At 31.5% G+C, this 23,454-nt stretch overlaps 1 protein-coding gene across 2 annotated transcripts; it reads left to right on the top strand.

The window, feature by feature from the left end:
• The first annotated feature begins 322 nt into the window (after positions 1-322).
• LOC116771019 (voltage-dependent T-type calcium channel subunit alpha-1G-like) lies at positions 323-21,351 on the top strand. 2 transcript variants are annotated; one of them, XM_032662725.2, is made up of 33 exons: positions 323-429; positions 928-1,061; positions 1,469-1,566; positions 4,154-4,325; positions 6,273-6,549; positions 6,623-6,715; positions 6,798-7,030; positions 7,196-7,310; positions 7,391-7,486; positions 7,679-7,832; positions 8,494-8,690; positions 8,766-8,949; positions 9,032-9,242; positions 9,313-9,522; positions 10,450-10,567; positions 12,694-12,849; positions 12,943-13,077; positions 13,224-13,391; positions 13,734-13,940; positions 14,023-14,321; positions 14,417-14,586; positions 14,718-14,884; positions 14,955-15,069; positions 15,139-15,272; positions 15,576-15,724; positions 16,028-16,220; positions 16,387-16,536; positions 16,674-16,835; positions 16,915-17,133; positions 17,269-17,461; positions 17,537-18,106; positions 18,403-18,632; positions 18,709-21,351. In XM_032662725.2, the coding sequence occupies exons 1-33, from the start codon at positions 337-339 to the stop codon at positions 19,483-19,485; spliced, it is 6,579 nt and encodes a 2,192-aa protein (XP_032518616.2). In that variant the 5' UTR covers positions 323-336; the 3' UTR covers positions 19,486-21,351. The 2 variants fall into 2 exon arrangements, with proteins under 2 accessions (XP_032518616.2, XP_061377275.1); XM_061521291.1 differs by lacking the exon at positions 12,943-13,077.
• Positions 21,352-23,454: the final 2,103 nt, after the last annotated feature.

Genomic DNA, 23,454 nt, shown 5'->3' with positions numbered 1-23,454 from the left:
CAGCCAAAAGTATTATTTGCAGCAAATGCAGTATTAATCATCATGCTCTTCAAGTTACCCTTTTTTATACAATATTTTTTTATTAAAATGTATTACTTTACTGTTAAACTAACTAAAATATCACAATAAATAAATATAAAGTTATCGTTATGATTATTTTTATATAATTTATGTGTAAACTAAAAATGTGCGCACTTTATTAAGGTCATAATTAAAGCATGTCGCATTAATTTCCTCCAACAAAATATTCTGGTGTCATATGTATAGATGTGTAAAATAATTTAATATTTGTTGTATAATCCTTAATTCCATTGCACATGGTTCGAAAGAATATCGATGTTGATAATATTACTAAACTGCGTGACGCTGGGCATGTACCAGCCCTGTGTGGACGACCAGTGCGTCACCAACAGGTGCAAGATATTACAGGTTCGTATAAGACAATTTTATTTAAACCACACTATATATAACACATGTTAATAAAGTACGATTTTAAAATGTTATGCAATGAATTTTTAGAAGTTCTTAATTATATTAAAAAAAAAAAAACATTAGAGACTATAGAGTATTAATATATATAACTTACATCACAGGTAAATTTTTGACGTTCAGTCAGTGTCTCAGTAAATGTGATAAGATTCTATTCAAATCGGTGAATATATTGCCAAACATTTTTTTATCACTTCATTTCTATTTATTTCCTTTTTTTTTTATTTTAATCAACATTATTTGACAGTTGATTGACACATCAATACGTGCAAATTGAATTGAATATTTATCGATTTCAAAAATGTTCGACTGTTCGCGTCTTTACACAGATGAAGGCCATATAATAAAAGGAATGTTCGAAATTAAATACAGTTTTCAAATAAATATATGCTTTTATTTTTTTATTTGTGGTAAGCTGTAGGGTAAGCACGGTTTCAGGTTTTTGATGACATCATATTCGCATTCTTTACACTTGAATTGACGATTAAAATGGTGGCGATGGGAATCTACGGTCATGGGACTTACCTGGCAGATTCTTGGAACCGACTGGATTTCTTTATAGTCATGGCTGGGTAAGCTGTTACCATAAAACCTAGCACCAAATGGATTATAATATTTTGTTGTTATAATAAATGCTAAGAGTTTTTGTTTCACTAAAATCAAATTAAATTACGCTGATATTTCAACGGAACATATTATATTTTTTGACTTTTGCTTTAAACTAATAAATTCTCTTGCACCTAAGTTAAGAGTTATAAAATAATTAAAGGAAAATCACCAACAGAAAACCATTGAAATCCTTTGTGTTATTCCAAATATGCATCAAAGGAAAACAAATATGTGATCTTATTTTAGCTTTATATATACTTACTGGATTGTTTTGATATCAAAAACAAACACATTAATCTCTTTTATAGCTTGATCTTTATCGTCAAATAGCCTTACAAGAATGTTTCAATAAATCTTAAATCAATTTCAGGGCTCTAGAATATGCTTTGAACGTTGAAAATATAAATTTATCTGCTATTAGAACCATCCGAGTTCTAAGGCCCCTGAGAGCTATTAACAGGATACCGAGTGAGTATAACGAGATAAAATATTTTTTGGATGGATCTTAACATTTTTTAGGTTAACCTCGTCTACTGTATAGTATAATAAAATAAATCGCTATAAAAGGCTTCCTATATAATATAAAAATACATTACTTTTAAAAATAATACTTGAAACACACTTTTGCAAAACAAAATAAAAAACGTAAATAGCTCTTCAGAAAATCCTTGATAACTCTTTATACAAAATCAGTTAAACTATATATTTTGCGACAGCAATTTTACATTTACAAACACGGTTATCTGGCCGGACAAGCAATTTGCCTGGTTTGTAGGAAATCCCTGTCGAAGCACTTACAGGAATTAGCCCCGAACAAAAATTGGAAACGTTGAACGCGGATCGATGCGCAACAAGTGAGACGGGTTTTCAGAATATTAGATCACGTCAGGCGTTCCAGAGACAAAATTTACATAGCACCTGAAAAGCTATGTTGCTGTAAGACATGATGTAATTGAGTGCCACGTTGGTTTAGTTGTTCATGAATAAATAAAAACTGTGGCACAAATTATATTACTCCTTTTGTTATACTTTTTAATTTAAATATAAAATGCGCATAGATTATAAAATAATAATGAGCTAATAATTGAAAATAATGTCATGAAAATATAATCCTTCAATACGAAGCCTGTTAGTGAAAACATTGTTATTGGCAGTTTATTTTACGTATAATTTATATTATTATTCTTAAAAAACTATCAATTACTAGAACTGAGTATTACTCTTGTAAATTTTTTTTCAATATTTTAACACAATAGATATTTTCGCTTTTAAATTATAATAAACACATTAATTGAAAATAAAATAATAAATAAAAAAACTGTAAAAAAAAATTAACAATATTTTCGCTTTATCTAAAAACCCCCAAACCGTAACACGCATGTTGCGGTTAAACGTACTGACAATAAATATTTAAATGTCGTTGAAATGCCCACAATCAACAGTTGATATGTATAATTGAATAAAAGGTAGAGATTTAATTAGAAAATCGTATTATTTTATGAAAAATTCCAACACAGAACACGAAGGCGTAAATAACTCATAAATAACGTAATCATATTGTGGCTAAAATAATTTATTATCTTTCGAGAAGGACAGCGTTACTTTCAGCATCATGTAATAGAACGTTGTTATGAGCATATTTAATGCTACTAAAATAATAATAGTAAATGTATTTCTGTCTCCTCAATTGAATTTTAGAAAAATTATTTTGTGCTTTTATCAAGATTTCATTTTCAACTGTTTAGGTAAAGTGTTAATTCATTTATAGCGCACTCTATCTAACATTATAGCATCCAGTTCATATTAAAAGATAAGTTAATATATCACGCAATCTATATTACTATGAAGTATCGATGAAAATTTAAATGAATGGGTACTTCTATCTTACGGTTTGTTTTTAACTGCTCAAGAACATGCATGGTATACCTTTTCTATAAATGTTTAAAATAAGGAAAGTCTTTGGGTAACACAAATAAATCTAGGGATGAATCTATTAATGCATAAAAGTAAATATCACATCTATTATTTGAAAAAGTTCTGTTGTGATTATCCCTTATCCTCCGCCTTAAGTATAAAGTTATATTTTACCTTATTGGTGTTTGTTGTCATCAACATAAGAAAACATTTGGATTATTTCATTAAATAATAATTATTGATTAAACTTTAAATTAAATGAACAATTGCTATCATTTATTACGCTATTTGTAAAGGTTATTTGCACTTAAATGCTAGAGGGTTAAATTTGTCTATGCGAATGAGAGCCGACACTTGTCTAACAATGTCTAACAACCCACGATTTAATTTGCGGTTCGGTTGCAATGTCCCCTTTGTTTGTGAATCTCAAATGGGTTTGGAAGTGCACCATCTGTCCAATGAATATTATGAGAGATTTCAGTAATTTATAATCAGGCTTAAAATATTTAAACTATTTAAATAACATGTATAAATTATATTCCTTCCTACATACTTGTTTGTACAGGAAAAATATAGGCAATAGCCGGAAGTGGTTCTGCTAACTATTTTTAAGTTTACGCGAGCGAGTTATTGTATAGATAAATTATAATAATAATCTTAATATACGTCAATTATACTGTCAGAATAAATAGTGAAAACTGGTTATGTTAAGTGGACATGACCACTTTGAATTATCTTTAAATAATTGTCAGTTTATTTAGGTTTTTTGGGTTCGACGGCTGTGTAAATGTAATTAAATTTTTAAAACACGGCCATTTTATCATATTTTTTAATTTCCCAACCAGTTTGTTAAAGTATATGAAGAAAAAAAAACGGTTTCTAAACGAAAATTTTTTTAAAGTTGAAAACCCTACATTCAATATGGGTCCTGCGTACGTCACTAGTTGGAAAATCATTAAATATTTACAGGACTGACATAGCATGAATAATCTATTGCTGTATAATCTATGCGACATACAGAATAGAAAATCAAATGCTTAATCGTATATGAATGCAGAAAAAAACAAATATTACTAAAGTCCTGTTAAAAATATAAGTAATGCCGTTAGAAGTATGTCTATAATTATATATTTTTTCACAGGTATGCGTATTCTAGTGATGTTACTTCTCGACACATTACCGATGTTAGGAAATGTTCTTCTTCTGTGCTTCTTTGTTTTCTTCATATTCGGTATAGTTGGAGTACAGCTCTGGGAAGGAATTCTGAGGCAGCGCTGCGAACTTGTCCTGCCACCTAACGTACTACGACCCAAGTATGTAATTATTTACTTGCGAGTACTTAAAAATGTTAAAAATAAAACATTGAACTAAAAACTATTATTTAGACTTATCCAGTATTGCATCATCAAGTTCGCAATTTTGAATGCAGAATTTAATCCATTGAATATTAAAATAGAATATGAATTACAGTGCCTTGAATAAAATAGCAGTGAAATTACTTTTTTATTTGTACCATTTGCTCGAGAGTGCTCGTTTTAGAGTCACGTCACATTGCTAACGTTGACTGCATGCAATATTTAACGCTTCACAAAAGCACAAGTTATTAATTACTATAATTCATAACCAGTTCCTACACTAACACAGACGCGCATGTTTAAATGCTTATATTCCACACGTTAATATTGCATTCCGTCAATACTCACATGAGACCCCAGTTTGAAAAAACTCGCATGAGGATTGTTATAACAATGCTAGAATACGCATGAGGTCAATGTCATACATGTTTCACATACTACAAATGGAAACATATACAATTATGAAGCATCATGATCCAAAATAGTTAAAAAATGAACTCATGAGGAAATACCTATGTAGCTGAAGCTGCTTTGACGTATGAAGTAATAAATATGATTTTTTAGATTCGTTTTTAGCAGGAATACATAACCATTCACATGAAACACAACATCGTCATCTCTCCTTCAATTTGTTTTCCAGAGACCTGTCAGAATGGTACAGAGTGCGCGTCAGAGTGAACTCGTAAGAATTTTAGATAAAAATAAGTGTTTCTATTGAAAATATTGAATTCTTTGTATCGTGAACCTCTACACATCGGCCGTCCAGATGTGCTATTTCTGCTTTCCTATATAAACTGGCAGTTTTATAATCGACACTGAATATTCATACAAATCACTATGATCCTCAATCACTCCGATCACTAACTTCACAAACATCGCATCGACATGAATACAGAACTGCCAGTTTCATTCTTAAATTGTCATCGATATAGGTTGCTCTTATTTTTTACAAAATACTCTTTAGGTCATTATTTTTTAATTTCTTCATTCACCGATACATAAAAAAATCTAGTACCATTAAGGTCATTTACAAATATTTTCTTGTTTATAATTAGAAGTTCTAAACAACTCATTCATAAATTCGAACAAGAAACGGACCACAGTTTGAAAGTTCTAACTTAACGGTTGGTAATAATAACTATTTCATTTATCTCACAATCAATAATATATATCTAGTCCACACTACGCTCATTTACACAAAAAATAAAAGCACAATAGGGGCCTAATAGCTGTCATCAAGGGCAGAAGTACAATAACCGGGGTGAGCCCAAATTAGGGGTCCCAAGGCCCGTGTACTACCGGTTAAATGATAATTACCCAATGGCCATTTGCGTTAATCTTCTCCAACCTTAATGTTCATCTGGAACTCTTAGAACTCCTATATAATCTTACACACGGTTAGGTAGCTAATTATTTTCACAATTTAATCCTTTCCCGCTTTTATTGTCTGCATGCAGTCCTAATTTTGCCATAGAATATTTAATGCTAGCATGAAATATAATACCTGTGGGAAATATTGAACAGCTTTTAATAGCATTTACTCTGTTCATAAATTCATTTATTAATTTGTATTTTATACATTTTAATACCTAGATGTATTTATTTATTTATAGAAGTTATTTTTACACCCGATCGTCAGTAACACCTACATTTTGTTAAGCAACTTGATAATAACAGTTTTTATAACCTTATCTCATTTGCAAAAAAACGATTAGTTATATTGAAATAAATATCCAATGTTATAAAATATTACGTATATTAATAATAAACTAATCTCACATCGCCCGGCAAAATAAAAGATCGACTAGATTTTTTTTTATTCAATGAAAACTTTAGATTCGTTAAGTTCTTTATATTTTAATGTTCAACGAAATGAACAGTTACAAGATCTGTTTTATTATGCAGCATATCGTTTCACTACGAGTTCTCGAAAGAGTTGGACTACATCTGTACGACGCCGGAAGATAGCGGTATGCATTTATGTGGAAACTTCCCTCCTTACCGATATGGACCGTTAGTCTGCAACGACACAGCGAAACCATTCTCATACAACTACCCGACAAACAACTCATGTGTTGACTGGAATCAGTATTATACCAACTGCACCCAACGTGGTCCCAATCCATTCCAAGGAACAATATCTTTCGATAACATAGGGCTTGCATGGGTAGCTATATTTTTGGTAAGTGTAGAAAATGTATAATTGATAAATTTCATATTTGTTTACTACGATTTTATATTGATTTATCTTTTAGGTTATATCTTTGGAAGGATGGACGGATATCATGTATTATGTACAAGATGCACATAGTTTCTGGGATTGGATATATTTCGTTCTATTAATTGTAGTAAGTTTTTAGGATATTTATTACTTCTATTATTTTAAACGCTAATACAGTTCCATTATTGAAGCTTTTGTTTTCCTTATAGATCGGTTCATTTTTCATGATCAATTTGTGCCTGGTCGTAATAGCGACTCAATTCAGCGAAACAAAGAAACGAGAAATGGAGAGAATGCGAGCTGAACGGGCTCGTTTTACGTCGTCTTCGACTTTAGCCTCGTCTACAAACAATAGCGAACCAGCCACTTGTTATGCTGAAATAGTCAAGTATGTCGCGCATTTGTGGAGACGATTCAAACGACGAATGGCTAAAAAGATCAGGTAAAATATATTTCATTCAATCATTTTGAATGTTGTACTTTTTTCACTTCAAATAATTCAAATGTTTGAAAAATTATTTCCTACATTTTATAATATACAAAATGTAGGTTTTATATTTTATGTTTGTATTTTTTTTTTTTACTACTTTTATCTTTTTATTTTAAGAGTATATAAATATCAACGAGCTCAACTAAAATGGAGGACCAGCCAAGAAACTCTTCAATTGCCTGCTAATCGTCCAAAACAACACCATCCATGTTGTCCCCGTGTTCACGTTCAGGTATTTTTAGTTATTTCCCTATGACGTTAAATATTAAAAATACCTCATAAAACTTAATCCATAATGATTTTACAAATAAGGGTAACGGAAAAGGAATCACTGAAGAGGTTGGTGATGAACCTCTCAGCAGACCGAGTTTATTACGTGTACCTTCACTTTCGGCTGCCGATCTTGAGGTAATGTGTCTAATTTTATATACTAGCGCAGTAATACATCTCACCGATGACTTTATAATAATATATAATTAAATAGGTCGTACCTTCTCGTAAGTGTTTTCTAAATTTTCTTATATAATTTGTTGTACTATATAACATTTTTATATTTTTTTGTATATAAAAACTACATATCACACTGAATTATATATCTAGAACGCATCAAACCTGTCGTTGCTGTCGCCTCCATCACTAGCTCGAAGACGTTCCTCCGTCATGTTCAGTGATACAGTGCTGCTTCATGTTCCGAACGCCCAACACCTAGCTCATCCCCACAACGTATGCTCTTCGGAAAAGATGACCCAAACAGGTAACTTCTTAACCAACAAGATATATGTACATTCCTTAAATAAAATTTTATGCTTTATAAAAACTTCATTCATCACTCATGCTCTTTGTCGTTCAAGTCTTCGATTCTACGACTTTATAACCAATTCAAATATTTGTAGATTCATTGTGTCAACGTGACTGGCTTAAGTGCCAAAGTGGTGAGTCTAGGATGGTAGATCTAGACACGCTGTTAGAGCGGCATGCGCTATTAAATCTACTCTCACTTTTCTTCCACTTCTTAGAATTGTTAGGTTCTAAAATTATCAGATTTCCTTAGAATTAATTGGGTTTAGTTTATTCTAGGTAAGAACAGGTATACAGGTGTTTATTAATAGAAAGAATAAACAAAGTGTTTTTATTTTTCAGTCAAAAGATTCCAGTGTGCTAATATTAGATAGTGTGGATAAATTATTATTGAGAGGTGTTTCATAATATGATTATTGTTATGCTTAGTAATTAGATATAAAAATTTTCAGTGTTGTGAAATGTAATGAATAAATATAAGTACAACACATAAATCTCATAATGGCATAAAATATCACATTAATTTTAGAGCAGTGATAGACTTTAAACACTTATGATATTCCGACATACATGCATCTATTATTTCAAAATTTGTGACGATTTTTTTGGATGCATAGAATTTGACTTGCCACCCGGAGAAACTGCTGAAGATCGAGCCGCAGCGGGAGGAACAATGTCATGTCAAGAATTGTTAGCATTATCAGGTGCACTATCAGCTGCTTTACCAACAGGCCAAGTTGCATTGGACACATTTTTTGAAGAACTGACGAAAGGAATGAGCAAACGAGCCGGTGAAGATAAAATGGAAACTAAGGTAAGGTATCGCTAACATTGTCAAAGGTATTTTTGTATATATCTATAAGTTATTTCACTATCAGGACTTTTGTAGATCGTAGAAATAGAAGATTTTTCATGCTGCGCAGAACTAATAGCCGCCGAGGCCGCTGCCACAGAAAAGAAAAAAGGCCGAATTGCAAACGCCTGCATTAAATTGTGGCGAAGAATATTGAAATTCTTTTCATTGTTACGAAAACATATTAAAACCATTGTTAACCATAAATATTTCCAACAAGGTACAAATTTAGTATACAAAGATTTTAAACATGAAGTCATTATTAAAAAAAAAATACAAAACATTATTTATTTGTGCCTTAGGTATTTTGCTGGCTATATTAATTAACACGCTGTCTATGGGAATAGAGTACCACAACCAACCTCAAGAGTTGACAGTGATTGTGGAAATCAGTAACGTTGTTTTTTCTGGAATCTTTGCTGTCGAAATGCTACTTAAAATTATTTCGGAAGGGCCCTTTAAGTATATATCCAATGGTTTTAACGTTTTCGACGGCGTTATTGTAATATTAAGGCAAGTATAAATTCAATAAAGTGATTTATAGTTTAACTTAATTATTTATAATATACTTTTTCTTAAATAGTGCATTTGAGTTAGCTCAGAGTATGGGGAACGAACATGATTTGGCTGGAAGTTCAGGCTTATCTGTCTTACGTACATTTCGACTTCTACGCATACTGAAGCTGGTACGATTCATGCCCAACTTAAGAAGACAGCTGTTCGTTATGCTGAGGACCATGGACAATGTTGCCGTGTTTTTTTCGCTGCTGGTTCTTTTTATTTTTATATTCAGGTAAATGTTAGATAAATTAGGATATTACAAATTGTGACTTCGGTACCAAATACGACATTAAAGGGATATTATTTTTGGAATAGGTAAAAGTATAGGTTATAAAATTTATAACTAAACAAAATAATTAAAATGCATGATTTAAATTTTTTGTTATTTATTTATTTTTTAATAATTTAAATTATTTTTAAACATTTTGTTACTTTTTACTTTTTCGCTTTTATTTCAATATTATATTTACTTTCTTACTTCTTTTACTGCTTAAACAAAATATATATTTTTTTACTTTTGTTACAAACTGCAATAGTATTGTTTATTTAAAAAATACTTCAATTAACCTGTCTTCAAAGTTTTCATTTCAAAATACTTAGTTAAACTAAACTTTACGCTAACGTTCAAGAATATTCTTATCTTCTTAACTACGTCCCTCTTTCACAAATATTGTATCTTAGTTATGAATAGTAGAACTTGAAGTAGGTCAAGTCATTAACTCTTCTTGTTGTATTCAAAAAATTTTGTTTTACTTTCAGTAGCCAAAAATGACTTACGTCTCATACACGTATATTTAAACTTAAATATCACACCCGCATCCTTTTACCTAAGCACAATCTATTTGTGAATTAACCCCTATATTTTTTTTATTTCCATCCAACTTTATTTGTATTCAACCCTAACTAATAAATGTACACACACCACCACTATCCACACTGTTTACAACTGTTTCTATTCTCTATATTCTTGTTTACTAGACTTTCACGCTTTCCGCTTCTTTCTCCACTTCTATTATTTTACACCTGCACTTTACCACTTTTCATTTTAGATTTAACAGACACTTTATATTATTAACACTTTATATTATGTCTCCTCTATATCGAAAGGATATTAGCTATCGCATTTGTATCTAATCGTATCTTGCGTGATAACGTTCAGCATCCTCGGTATGAACCTCTTCGGGTGCAAATTCTGCAAGAAAGATGAAGAGGGCGATGTAGAGTGCGACAGAAAAAACTTTGATACTCTCTTGTGGGCCTTTGTGACGGTGTTTCAGGTATTGCACATTTTGAATTAAAGTACCTAACAGACAATCCAAAAACAGACAGAACTTGCAACATTACTAAACGCTTACCTACGGGTCCGTTAGCAATAAACACTCACGGCAGACAATCTTCTTAGCGAACGATTGTCCTTGTGACGGCTTATCGACTAACCACGCGAGTACACAAACAACTCGCCTTTACTGCAAGCATGTGTCTTAATGTTAACGAACTTGACGTTTATAAAGGCTGGCTTGCAGTTTAGAGCGATTTTTAACAGACGTTCAGATGCGTAACCGCTACCCTAGTACCCGCGTAGAGAAGAATAGAACCATTGGTAACAGAATTGCTCCAAACATCATTTAGCATCACTATGTTGTGCCGTACAGTATGTTCATTAAAATTATCGAAAGCACATTTAGTCTGAGAGCTTGGTTACTGTAGGGTAGATTGAGGTTGATATCGTATCGTCGCGGGGTACCCTTCGTCAAGTCTTCTAATTCCACTACTCAAATATTAATTTCTCTCACTTTGCATGCTGCTTCTATAATAATTATTAGGTCTCTTCGAAACATAGAAATCTTGATAAATTATTTTATTTATCTACTCTTTTATGTTAGTACTGTTATTCCCTTTTACAACAATTTCATCTGTTTTAAGAATATCTGCAGTTTTTCTTATTTCAGAAAAACTTTAATTTCTAATTCTTTCTCATTTATAAATATAGTTTTAATTTTCTTTAATACTAAGATTTTTTATATTTTACAAAAAATAAATTATTTTTTCTGCATCTAAACTCATTAATGCATAAAAATGAATGATAATATAAAATTAAACATATATATATATTATAAATTATGAATGAATTGAATGAATATTTATGCACTTGGTTTGCCTATTTTTAATTTTTTAATTAAATTTAAATGCATACTATTATTCAAACAAGCCGAAGCAGTATACTTTTGAATGCAAAAGTATTTTGGGGAAAAATGCACTTAATAACATTGTATCAAATGCAGTATGAATTAGATTATTAACCAAAACATTGGTGACGGCGTACCAATGGCGATAACACTGCTTCTTAACTAATGTTTCCTTTTCTGTGACGTCTGGAGTAACAGCAAGTATTGTACAAGAAATTTTAACTGCCGGTATCGCAGGGAAACACTTGATACCATCTTGCCACTTCATGCAAACAATATATACCGCGGGTTAATATTTGCTTGAGAGAATCATCAGCAGGTTGCAGTGTTACCGTCGCGTACGCATCATTATATCGCCAAGGTGACCCGGTCGCGGTATGCGCATAGCATTTTGTTTTTCTTTCATTCTTTTCATCGGTACAACACGCAGTATTCTGGGCATGTATCTGTTCGGTGGTAAGTTTTGCAAGTTCGTCGAAGATAACGGGAGTGAGCGCGACTGTACCTGCCCTGAGATAATTTCGCACCATCCAAAATGTGAATGTGACAGAAAACATTTTAATAATATTCTTTGGGCTACCGTCACAGTGTTCCAGGTAAGTCTTAGAATATTTAAAAAATACATTGTCGATTTATTTTGCGATCCCGATTGATATTTGCTTTTATAGGGTAGACGGTGCGTGTTTCTCCTACAGTTATTAAAACATTTAAACAGCAATAAAAAAAAAACTGCAATTTACTTAGAAAACTAATGCAAGTTATTTAATAGAATAAATTTTAAAAACTGATGGCGAGAAACTCACTACATTAGCCGATTATATAAATTCTAGTTATAAGTTTTGCATCCACAAAGCATATTGTAGTTAATGCATCTTGCTTTTAAAATAGTTATAGATATGCTGAACCCTTAGGCTTGTGTACTCCAATCGTCGTCTATGTTACCTTTCATTACAGTTGATATTATGTACTACACTAATACAACAACATGGATCCTTTTAACACTTAACATATTATGTAACAAGTCTATTTTTGTTTGTATTAGTTATTTTAACATGAATACTAACATGTTTTATACAACGTTGAGGCACAACCTTTACACGATACGACAGCACACCTCGCTTATTATTATTTATTCCGGATAATATTTCAAATTACATGTTGTGGTAGATTATTTCGATGTGGTTGATTTAATATTTAATCATATTTAAAAATTCCAGGTTTTAACTCAGGAGGATTGGAATGTTGTTTTATTTAACGGTATGGAAAAAACGAGTCATTGGGCTGCATTGTATTTTGTGGCCTTAATGACTTTTGGAAACTATGTTTTGTTTAACTTACTAGTAGCCATTTTAGTAGAAGGATTTAGTTCAGAGGTTTGTGTTCTCTTAACGCTCATTAATTCATAAAACAACAATTTAAAAATACAAAAGAAAAGCCCTTTAAGTCGTTTTACTACAATTTTATAGAGAAATGAAAGAAGAGAACGAGAACAACGTGAATTGGCTAAATCTAAATTATCAAGTGAATGTTTTTCTGACAATAATGAATTACAGTACGACGAATCTAATTCAGGATCGCATTCTAGTGACAGTTTTTCACAGGTAAAAATTTAATTTTGCGTAGGATTGATCACAGCGGGCTTTAAAGTCTTTGTAGTGACTACATATAAATAAACTCCCTTAAATGAAATATAATAAAACAAAAACTTACTTTGCTGACACTATATGTATAAATATTGTTTTTGTAGAATGAAATAAAAAACTACTGGAAATCAGCAGATGATGTCCGCAAAGTCAAAGATGATAACGGACATAAAGATAAATCCGTAAAAGTTCGCCGCAAAGCTAAATCTTCCGCACACCATCCGTCGTTATGCAAAGACTGTGCGCAATCAAACAAATGTAACATTCAAAAAGTACGTATTATAAAAACATGCATATGCATCTACAAGCGTTAGTGTCTCATTGTTTTAGCATTTCGTTATTCATGTATAATTAAATTTATTAGTGTACCGTCATTATTTATAAGCTCGATATGGAATGTGAAACATACTTTATAGATACTAAGCAAAAAGATATATTAGTGTGTATTTCTTTTCAAACAAGTTTTATATTTTTTTTAATATTAACCTTACTTAATCATTCCAGTATTAAGTACGGGTTTTACTTGTAAATTTATTTATTAATATCGCCTGGATTATATTTACTTTTGAAAAATCTTTTACTTTTGTGTCCATTAAAAAATCTAAATTTTATAGGAATCAAAAATGTTGGCATCAAATATAGGCACTATTGAAAATGGTAATGGAACTATTGTCCCAAAAATAACTCATACAGCGGCTACACCTCAAGATTCACCATCCACGACCTTGGAGCCTGGTGCAACGTTCAGAGATTTTAACGTAGCCTTAACATTAGAAAGATCGACCATGCTATCTAGTTTAGACTCTATAGATAGAACATCGGTATTTATAATTTATTTAGGGGCTTTCATTTTCATGTATATAATAATATGATATTTGTTATTTAAATCACTAATTCTTTCAGTGTACGAGTATACCAGGATTACTGAAACCTCCAAACAGTTATACGCTTACACTTCATTCTGCAGCTGCTCAATTAGGCGCTGAGAAAGCTAGGCTCCCACCACCAATGACTCTTGCTCCACCACCCATCACTCTCGCACCTCCACCATCCAGATCTACCTCACCTGGATCTATAACACCCACTATTCCTAGATCATTACCATCCCCTATAATACCAGAAAAAAATTTTCAAGTTACTATAGCCAAGGACGAAAACTGTCTCAATGTTAGTGATAAATCTAGTTTATTGAGTTCACAAAAGTAAGTAATTGTTATTCTGAATGATTATTATTATTTTTTTAAATATACATATATCGATTTGCTTTTAATTTTGATTTTCTTAATAATTATCGAAGAAGTCTCAGCATAACAACACCAAATATAGTCGGAGATGATAAATATAGAGTGCAAAGAGGCTACAGTTGGCGGCTGTCTCGACCAAGCTTAAGGCGCAAAAAGCAACGAACAGGCTCTGACTCTGACGCTGTAGTCCTTAATAATGGACGTGATCATATTGCATGTAACGGTATGTCAAAATATTTATTAGAAATGTGTTTAGCAGTTTTTTTAATAAAACCACGCATATATAATAAATAAAAAGAAAAAAAGGTTTGATTACATTTTAGTCCAACCATTGAAGCCTAGCAACGTTTTCAGGATCTAATCTTAGAAAAAATGAGTTGTTGCTGTCTTCAACTATAGTTATTAAAAATGACACACAATCAGAGATCAACAATAGACCAAAAACCCAGTTACCTGCTCCTAGAGTGCTAGCTACGCAAGCTAGACGAGTTTCTGCACATACAACTCCAATTTTACCAGATGTAAGTATTATGAAGTAACTTACTATCATAAAAGACGCCCTATCGTTATATTTCTGTATTTTATTTCAAGGTATCTTGGAAAGCGCCGGAAGTAGGAGCAGGATTTTCGTCTGACTCGACAGTAAGATTAGATGCTGTAAAATCTCCACATCATAGACTTTCTTTGACAAATGACTACCTTACGGGTAAGAAATTGCTAGAGTATTAAAGTAATTCCTTTTAAATGTTGTTATATGAGTAAAATTTGTTTATAGTAACGTCAGGTTCGGAAATCAAAGCAAGCAATTTGGCACCAGCAGTTGCTCCAAATGCACAAATACAGTCCAGAAATGAACCTGTACGAACGAGCAGTCAAGCCTTACCTCTCATTAAACAAATTAACGAGGAGGTACGTAATTAGATTAATAAATTTGTCTAGACATTAGTTCCAAAAACAATGTTACATACATTTAATTAAACAAATATTTACAACACAAAGGAATGTATAATAAACGTTCTAGATAATTTAAATGCCACTCATTGATGCATTTCGACCCTTTAGGAAGTCGTGTGGCAATTATTAAGATTGAGATCTTTATCTGTATTTACAATAACATGTCAGAAGAAGAGCTTTTTAATATAGTGAACTGAAATATGTATGTTATGAAAAGGGAAAGTTTTTGAGCATTTCACAGAAAAATGTTATTTTTAGGTGGCGATTAACAATAGTGTCTGCATATTTTCGTCTAGATTTGATAGGCGACGATTTCATTTTAAAGATCTTTTTCGATTTATGGAACCAACGGGATGTCTCAAGGAAAAAGAGGATTACTCTTTATACATATTCGCCCCCGATAACAAGTAAGGAATAAAGCAAAAAGTTTATCGAATTATTTACTTTACTCGATGTTCACGTGTACTGAAACGTAAAATAAATATTAGGCATCGTATCATGGTTGTATCCAATACATATTCCGCCTTTACTTACGCCTTTGATATACTTGGAGTGTCACAGTCTGTGTGGAATTCCAATTACGTGTCAGAGGAGATTGAAAATTCTGAAATAGGATATATTGCTACTTTCTTTATGAAACGAAGAATAAATATTGATTCATTGTTTTTTAATTATAAAATTTTTCTATTTTAATAATATTATTTTTACAGAATTAGAACACTTTGCACGTGGATGGTAACAAGAAGTGCGTTTGATAATATAGTTTTACTATTTATAGCACTAAATTGTATCACCTTAGCTATGGAGCGACCCAACATTCCCCCTGACTCTAAAGAAAGGGCTTTTTTGTCTAGCGCTAATTACGTCTTTACAGTCGTGTTCGCTGTTGAAATGTTTATTAAGGTATCTTCATGTCTACTTTCTCTGACCTTCGGTATTTTATAAAGATATTTTATAATAAACCCTTTAAAAGTAGATATTTAAAGCAATGTTTTAAAGAAGGTATCTGCAATATTTTAAAAATTATTTACACAAAAATATGTTACCAAATAAAAGAAAATATTCGTAGGTTGTCGCATCTGGAATGTTTTACGGGTCTGAAGCTTATTTTACTTCTGGTTGGAATATCATGGATGGTTCTCTGGTTATTATTTCTATAATTGATTTGTTAATGTCATTAGTGTCCGAGTCTAGTCCACGAATTTTTGGAATTCTAAGGGTACGTATATATCGATGCGAAGTGTTAATAATAAATAATAATAATAGAAATAAATAATGAAGTCTCTTCTACTATGTATATTTATTGTAACCCTTCCCAGTTGGTTACTTAAAAATTAATTTATCTTTATATTCCAGGTATTTAGATTGTTGAGATCTTTAAGACCCTTGAGAGTAATTAATAGGGCCCCAGGATTAAAGCTCGTCGTTCAAACATTGTTATCATCACTTAGACCGATTGGAAATATAGTTTTAATATGCTGCACGTTTTTCATTATATTTGGCATTTTAGGAGTTCAGGTAAAAATCAAATATTTTATGGTGATAATTTTATATTAATGTAGGATTTTAAACAGTTTCTTAATTCCATTTATTTTAGCTCTTTAAAGGTGCATTTTTCTATTGTGAAGGAGCAAGTATTAAAAACGTCAAAAATAAATCAGATTGTCTGGCTATTGAGGGTAATGTATGGGTAAATAGGAAATACAACTTCGATGACCTGGGTAAAGCTTTGATGTCATTATTTGTGCTTAGTTCAAGGGATGGTTGGGTAAATATCATGTACACAGGCCTTGACGCTGTAGGTGTTGATCAACAGGTAAGAAAATTAAACCAATTTTTTTTTCTTCAAATATTAAACTAAAAGTTTTTTTGTATACAAAGGCACAAAATATATATATATATATATATATAAATAATGAGATAAATTCCTATTGAAGATTTTCTTTTTCAGCCCATTGTTAACTACTCAGAATGGAGACTTTTATACTTTATTGCATTTATATTATTAGTTGGATTCTTCGTTCTAAATATGTTCGTGGGAGTTGTGGTAGAAAATTTTCACCGATGTAGAGAAGAACAAGAGAAAGAAGAGAGAGTCAGGCGGGCCGCAAAAAGGGCGCTTCAAATGGAAAAAAAGAGACGAAGTAATAAAAGATTTATAGAATAATAATAAAGTAATTACTGACTGTAATTCTAATCTACGAAATATTAATTTCCAGAAATGCATCAACGTCCATATTATGCAGACTACTCACAATACCGCCTTTTCGTACATAACGTAGTCACATCAAAATATTTTGATCTGGCAATTGCGGGTGTCATCGGTTTAAATGTTGTGACTATGGCTATTGAATACTATAGAATGCCACCAGCCCTACAATATGCACTTAAAATATTTAACTACTTTTTCACTGCCGTATTTATACTTGAAGCAGTTATGAAACTTGTGGCACTGGGCTTCAAAATTTATCTAAAAGACAAATGGAATCAATTAGATGTTATAATTGTAATACTATCCATAGTAGGAATAGTTCTAGAAGAATTAGAGACTAACATTATTCCAATAAATCCGACAATAATGAGAGTAATGAGGGTGTTAAGAATTGCAAGAGTATTAAAATTATTAAAAATGGCAAAAGGTATAAGGGCATTATTAGATACGGTAATGCAAGCTTTACCTCAAGTTGGAAACTTAGGACTTCTATTTTTTCTTCTGTTCTTTATATTTGCGGCATTAGGTGTTGAATTATTTGGTAGACTTGAATGTAGCGATGAAATTCCTTGCCAAGGTATGTGTTGTATAATGAGATCCAAGACTTTCGCGAGTATTCATTAAAATAAAACTAATATGTATCAGATTTACTACGAGAATTTTATTATTTTAAAAACTACACAATCCCGACGTTTCGGTGACTTTTCAGCAACCGTGATCGCGAGCAGACGAGATGTGATTATTACACAGTTTTTAAAAAAATAAAATTCGTGTAGTAATTCCGAAACATATTAGTTTTATTTTAATGTGTTTTATAATATGCATTATATTATCTTTAACGAATTTCCTATGTAACTAATCAATAAATTCTAGGTCTCGGTGAACATGCTCATTTTGCGAACTTTGGCATGGCATTCCTTACACTATTCCGTGTTGCAACTGGAGATAATTGGAATGGCATCATGAAGGATACTTTACGAGAAGATTGTGATAGTTCCGTAGATTGTGTACGGAACTGTTGTGTTTCAACGATTATTGCACCTATATTTTTTGTTGTATTCGTACTTATGGCACAATTTGTACTCGTCAATGTAGTTGTTGCTGTAAGTTTAATCTTTTACCATAATTTTTTTGTGAAATTTAAATCGAAAAACGATGTATATAAATTTAAACTTTCAGGTACTCATGAAACACCTCGAGGAATCACATAAACAAATGGAAGATGAAATTGATATGGACGTCGAACTAGAACGTGAATTAGAAAGAGAAGCGGATGATGAGGAAGATAGAGCTCTATGTCGAGCTTTAGAAGAATGTGTTTCTCCTCCACGACCTTTGAATAAGGTACCATCACTCCCAGCAAATTTCACTTACAGCGAACCCAAACAACAACCGATACCTTCACCTGCACGCAGACGTCGCACTTTACATTCCCATCATGCTTTGTTGCCGGCCGCTTTGCCTCAAAGACGAGCATCTCTGTCACCTCATGCATTTGGACGACGTCGACAGGATTCAACTCCAGAAACACCATATCCACCAGCGCTATACGAAGAAGAGGCACGATTTATAGATGCCGACGACATTGATGAATTAGAACCTGGTAGCCCACCACGACATGATTCCTTTTCCCAAAACCGAAGACAAAGAGTTGATAAAAGAAATTCTCTTCGAGGTGAAGAGGCCAGACTACTTCGACCTACGCCTATTTTGTTAGCAGTTCCTACAACAAGGCAAAGCCTTCGGCGAAATAGTTCAAAAAGAAGATCTTCTACAGAATCTGGAGCTACAAGCAGATTAAGTCAAATGTCAGTACAAACACCTTCTTCTCCGGAAGAAAATAATAAAGAAATTACTGAAGAAGAAAAAATTAGAATCGTTATAGCTGAACGAAGAAAAATAGATAATATAAAACCCGAACCGGAAGATGTGGAACTATCAGAGCGAGCTTCCTAGTCCAGGCGGGGCCGGCCGCTACAACACCACGAAGTGTATATATAGATCACACAATGTGATCTATTTCCAGTCCTTCCCATACCTACCTTCCAGACTAAAATGGGTGTGCTACGGAAAGTGTAAAGTTTGAACTCGGTTAAAACCAGTGAATGTATAATTATATATATGATTATATACATAAGTGATTTGCGTCTTGAAGTGACTACATTTCGACATCTCTTCGTGACCGATTGAATGATTGTATCCATGATCTGTTTGAGACATTTACCTTTTCTATTTCCCTAGAAACCTTTTGTTTTCCATTGCGGCCGGTTCGATTTCAAAAAACATAAAAGAGACTTCTTTACATTTAAGATTTATTTTAGATTATTTAGATAGTTGTTAGAACTAGTCAATTAGTGGTGGTGGGATGTTTTCTACGAGTGCTAAGGTTTTCTTAATGTGTTTAGATAATCTCTTTGTACGGTGCTTGCTGTTAAGATTTTGTTTGTTGTATGTAAAATTCACTTTTTATAAGTTTACGTCAACCTCAACGAATAATACGATTCTATTTTATATACTGTTTCTGTTAATGTTTCTTGTTTGCTTAAATATCAATACGGATGTTAGATTTAATTTACGTTTTAAGTACGGGTTTCGAATCATTGAATTTAGATTTTCATAAGTCAACGATTTGAAAAGCCTATTTATAAATTGTTTCACTGTTTAAATTAGTTTGTATGTACTCCTAGTAAGGGACTGCTTAGACTCGTAGCGAACTTTTTCTAGGTAGATCTATGTCAATCTTTATTATAAAAACGGAACCAAAACTTGGTGAATTGAATATTATCTTTTAAGACAAAATCAATATTTTCTGTAAAAAAAAATAAATCCTATTTTCATACAAAATCATGTACTTACTTATAAACTTAACTGGCGATGCGCACATCTTAGAAAGTAGTTTAAAAATAAATTACTGGATCCAACTTTCACTAATAGACTTCAAGTGTTAAAAATAAAAACTAGTGGTCTGAATAATAGATATGATTTAGATTAATATTGTTCATTAGCATTTTAATTTAATGCGGTGCCAAATTTACACTATTCATTAACAAATTTAATTCATAAATTAATAGTTTCTACAGATATCCCATATCTCTTATTTGATGACCACAATATCTAGTGTTGCAACTTTGTTAACGAAATGCCAGTAGTTTTTCTTAATATATAATTTATGATTATGTAGTTCTTATAATAAAGACGAAACTAGTTAGGGAAGTCAGCAATAAATTTTATACTTCAACTGTGCCTTTCCTATTCTATATATTAGCTTGAGAAATCGATGAAAATCAGACTCTGTATGTGTTGGGAGTCACCTAATGTAATATCTTATAATGACATCAAAGTTAATTTTGGTACACCACTTCATAATTTCTTTTACAAAATTGTTTTCTACTTAACATGATTAGGTGTTTATAAAATATTTCTAATTTCTAATATTGATATCATTTGTTTTTCGAGGAAACTTTATTATTATTCTGTCCCTATCCATCAAGTTTGTTATTTATTTACCTTAATTTAATCATTACGTCTTCCATCATCACGTATTGTAATTTTTTGATGTTAACAAAATAAATAAATTTTCTTTTTCATATCAAAAAAAGGAAAATATCATATAAAATGAATTGATTAAATGGAATTTAGTAGTGTTAAGAATAGTTATTTCGTGATAAAAGCAAATTTCGTGATAAAAACTTTAATTGTTTTTCGGTACCGACTGTGTAATAATAATTTTAAGATGTATGAACAATGTTCATTAGATGACACCCGTTAAATTTAGCTGGTGGTCTGTCGAATTATGAAAGTTACGAAATGTTAGGTTGAAAAATAAATATAAAAAACTCATCTGTGTTTCACTTCTCCCATATCATTATTTATAAGTATTGACTCATACTCTGATAGCCCGGTGAATAGCCACAAATCCATCTCTTTGTACTCATCATTATAAAGTTATTCTAGTAATTTGACAGAGAAAATTGGTATTTTGTAAATTGCTGAACAATATCAGTTCCATAAACCCAAGAGACGAGGTAATTGAATTTGGCTACAATCTGCGTGTCACGTCAGAGAGACCTCGTAACATTTACATAATTTCTTGTTGTTTTGAGCCATTGTATGATAATATAAAGTAATTTGAAATTTTTACAAAGAAATCACTCTACAAGAACACGTTACAAAATGCAATTCACATTTATATTAACACTGTGTAAGCTGATTGACTGCTGTGCAAAAAACTCTTACGAGGTAAAATTAATAATTTTAATTGTTTCACTAATAAATGTTGACACATTAAGTTTCCTTACAAAATAAGAACAGGAAATATACTTAAAGAGTGAGAAGAAGCAGTCTCTAAATTGCGACAACTATTTTTATAAGTAATTTGTTCTGTTGTCAGACAGTTCGGAGCCATCCTCGCCTTGACCCACAAACAAGTCTAAAGTTCGTCCGGAACGCTTCTGGCTATTGGTTTCCAGCCTCATATATTTTATCTTTATAGGGACAGTGAATGGCTGCTCCACATTGAGGTGTCCTTCATCTTATAAAAATATACACAATAGTAAATAGGCCTAGTGTATAAAAACATAATAAGGGTTAAAATTATCACTTATACATTTGTATGCTACCTCAACATAAAACTTAATTAAAATCTGTAGCATAGTTAGTATACAAAACATTTAATAATGCAATACAAAAATCGTATTTTATTTTAAAAAATCAAGAAAAATAATTAATGCATTGAATAGTAAATGATAAAATAATTAAATTATCCATTTCTTAATGTGAATCAAACAAAACAATTGATTAACATTTGGTAGGATTAATTAGAAGTTATAGCTTTAGTTTAGCTGACATAGACCGTTTAAATTCACATCTTCTGGACCAGTTTCAAAGAGATATTGAAAGTAAACATTATTTGTAACAATAAAACGAAAAATCATTTCTAAAAATACACAGTCAAATAATAGTTCATTTACAAAGAACGGACACCGGAAATAAACAAAAACAAAAGGGAATACCAAAGTGAATTTTGGGGAGAAATGTTTTATCTCTTGTTTTATATCTTTCGAGCCATCGCCTCTTTTGCTTATTGAAAAAGTCTAGTTACGACTGGTTACTGATCTGTAACGTGTTTAAGGTATAAAAAAAATTATGTAAATTATGAAGATGTAGACCAACTACTAATAATTACAATATGGTGTTGCGAATACAAAATTTTCTGCCTTCTATTTTATAAAAAAATAATGTGTATGTATCGGAGAACTTGAAATCTATTCCTAACAGATGGTTATAGTGCCGTAATAACCAGTATGATCCCTATTACATCGAAGTTTAGTAGTAGATATCCAAGATCTTTCCATTAACGCGGTGATTACGACTGTCCCATCTGAAAAGGGTCCAGACATGACCGTATTATAGCCCATCTATACCTCAATTTGCTGTTTACGAGCAGTTATTTTGATGATTTTTCGATTTTATTCATAGAAAAATTGTGTAATATAGAAGATATGCACAAGATATCGTGTTTATATTTTACGGTTATTAAACAAATATTAATTATATATTTCATATTAAATAGAACATTTTCATTCAATAATTCAAAAGCCTTGAACGCAGATTGTAGCGATTAAATTTCGGTAATTATTATTGTACATAAAGCCACAGAATACGGATACAAATGATACAACAGTTCGTAGTAAACAATTGTCTCGTACAAGGAAGGTCCAGTTCTTAAGTACGGTAACGAACTAAAACGAGAGATAATAAATAATTGCCGAAACTTAGGTTATTTTAAAGCGGTCTTGTTTAAAGTTACTTAAATTTACTATTAGCAGCAATGTTTGATGTATATATAATAATAAATATATTTATGAACAAGAATTTTAATTACATAATTTCAATTTTTTTTTTACCCGAGTATTTTTTTTATTT

Source organism: Danaus plexippus, chromosome 8 (assembly GCF_018135715.1).
Source record: "Danaus plexippus chromosome 8, MEX_DaPlex, whole genome shotgun sequence".
NCBI lineage: Eukaryota > Metazoa > Arthropoda > Insecta > Lepidoptera > Nymphalidae > Danaus > Danaus plexippus.
This window is presented reverse-complemented; position numbering and strand designations above follow the sequence as displayed.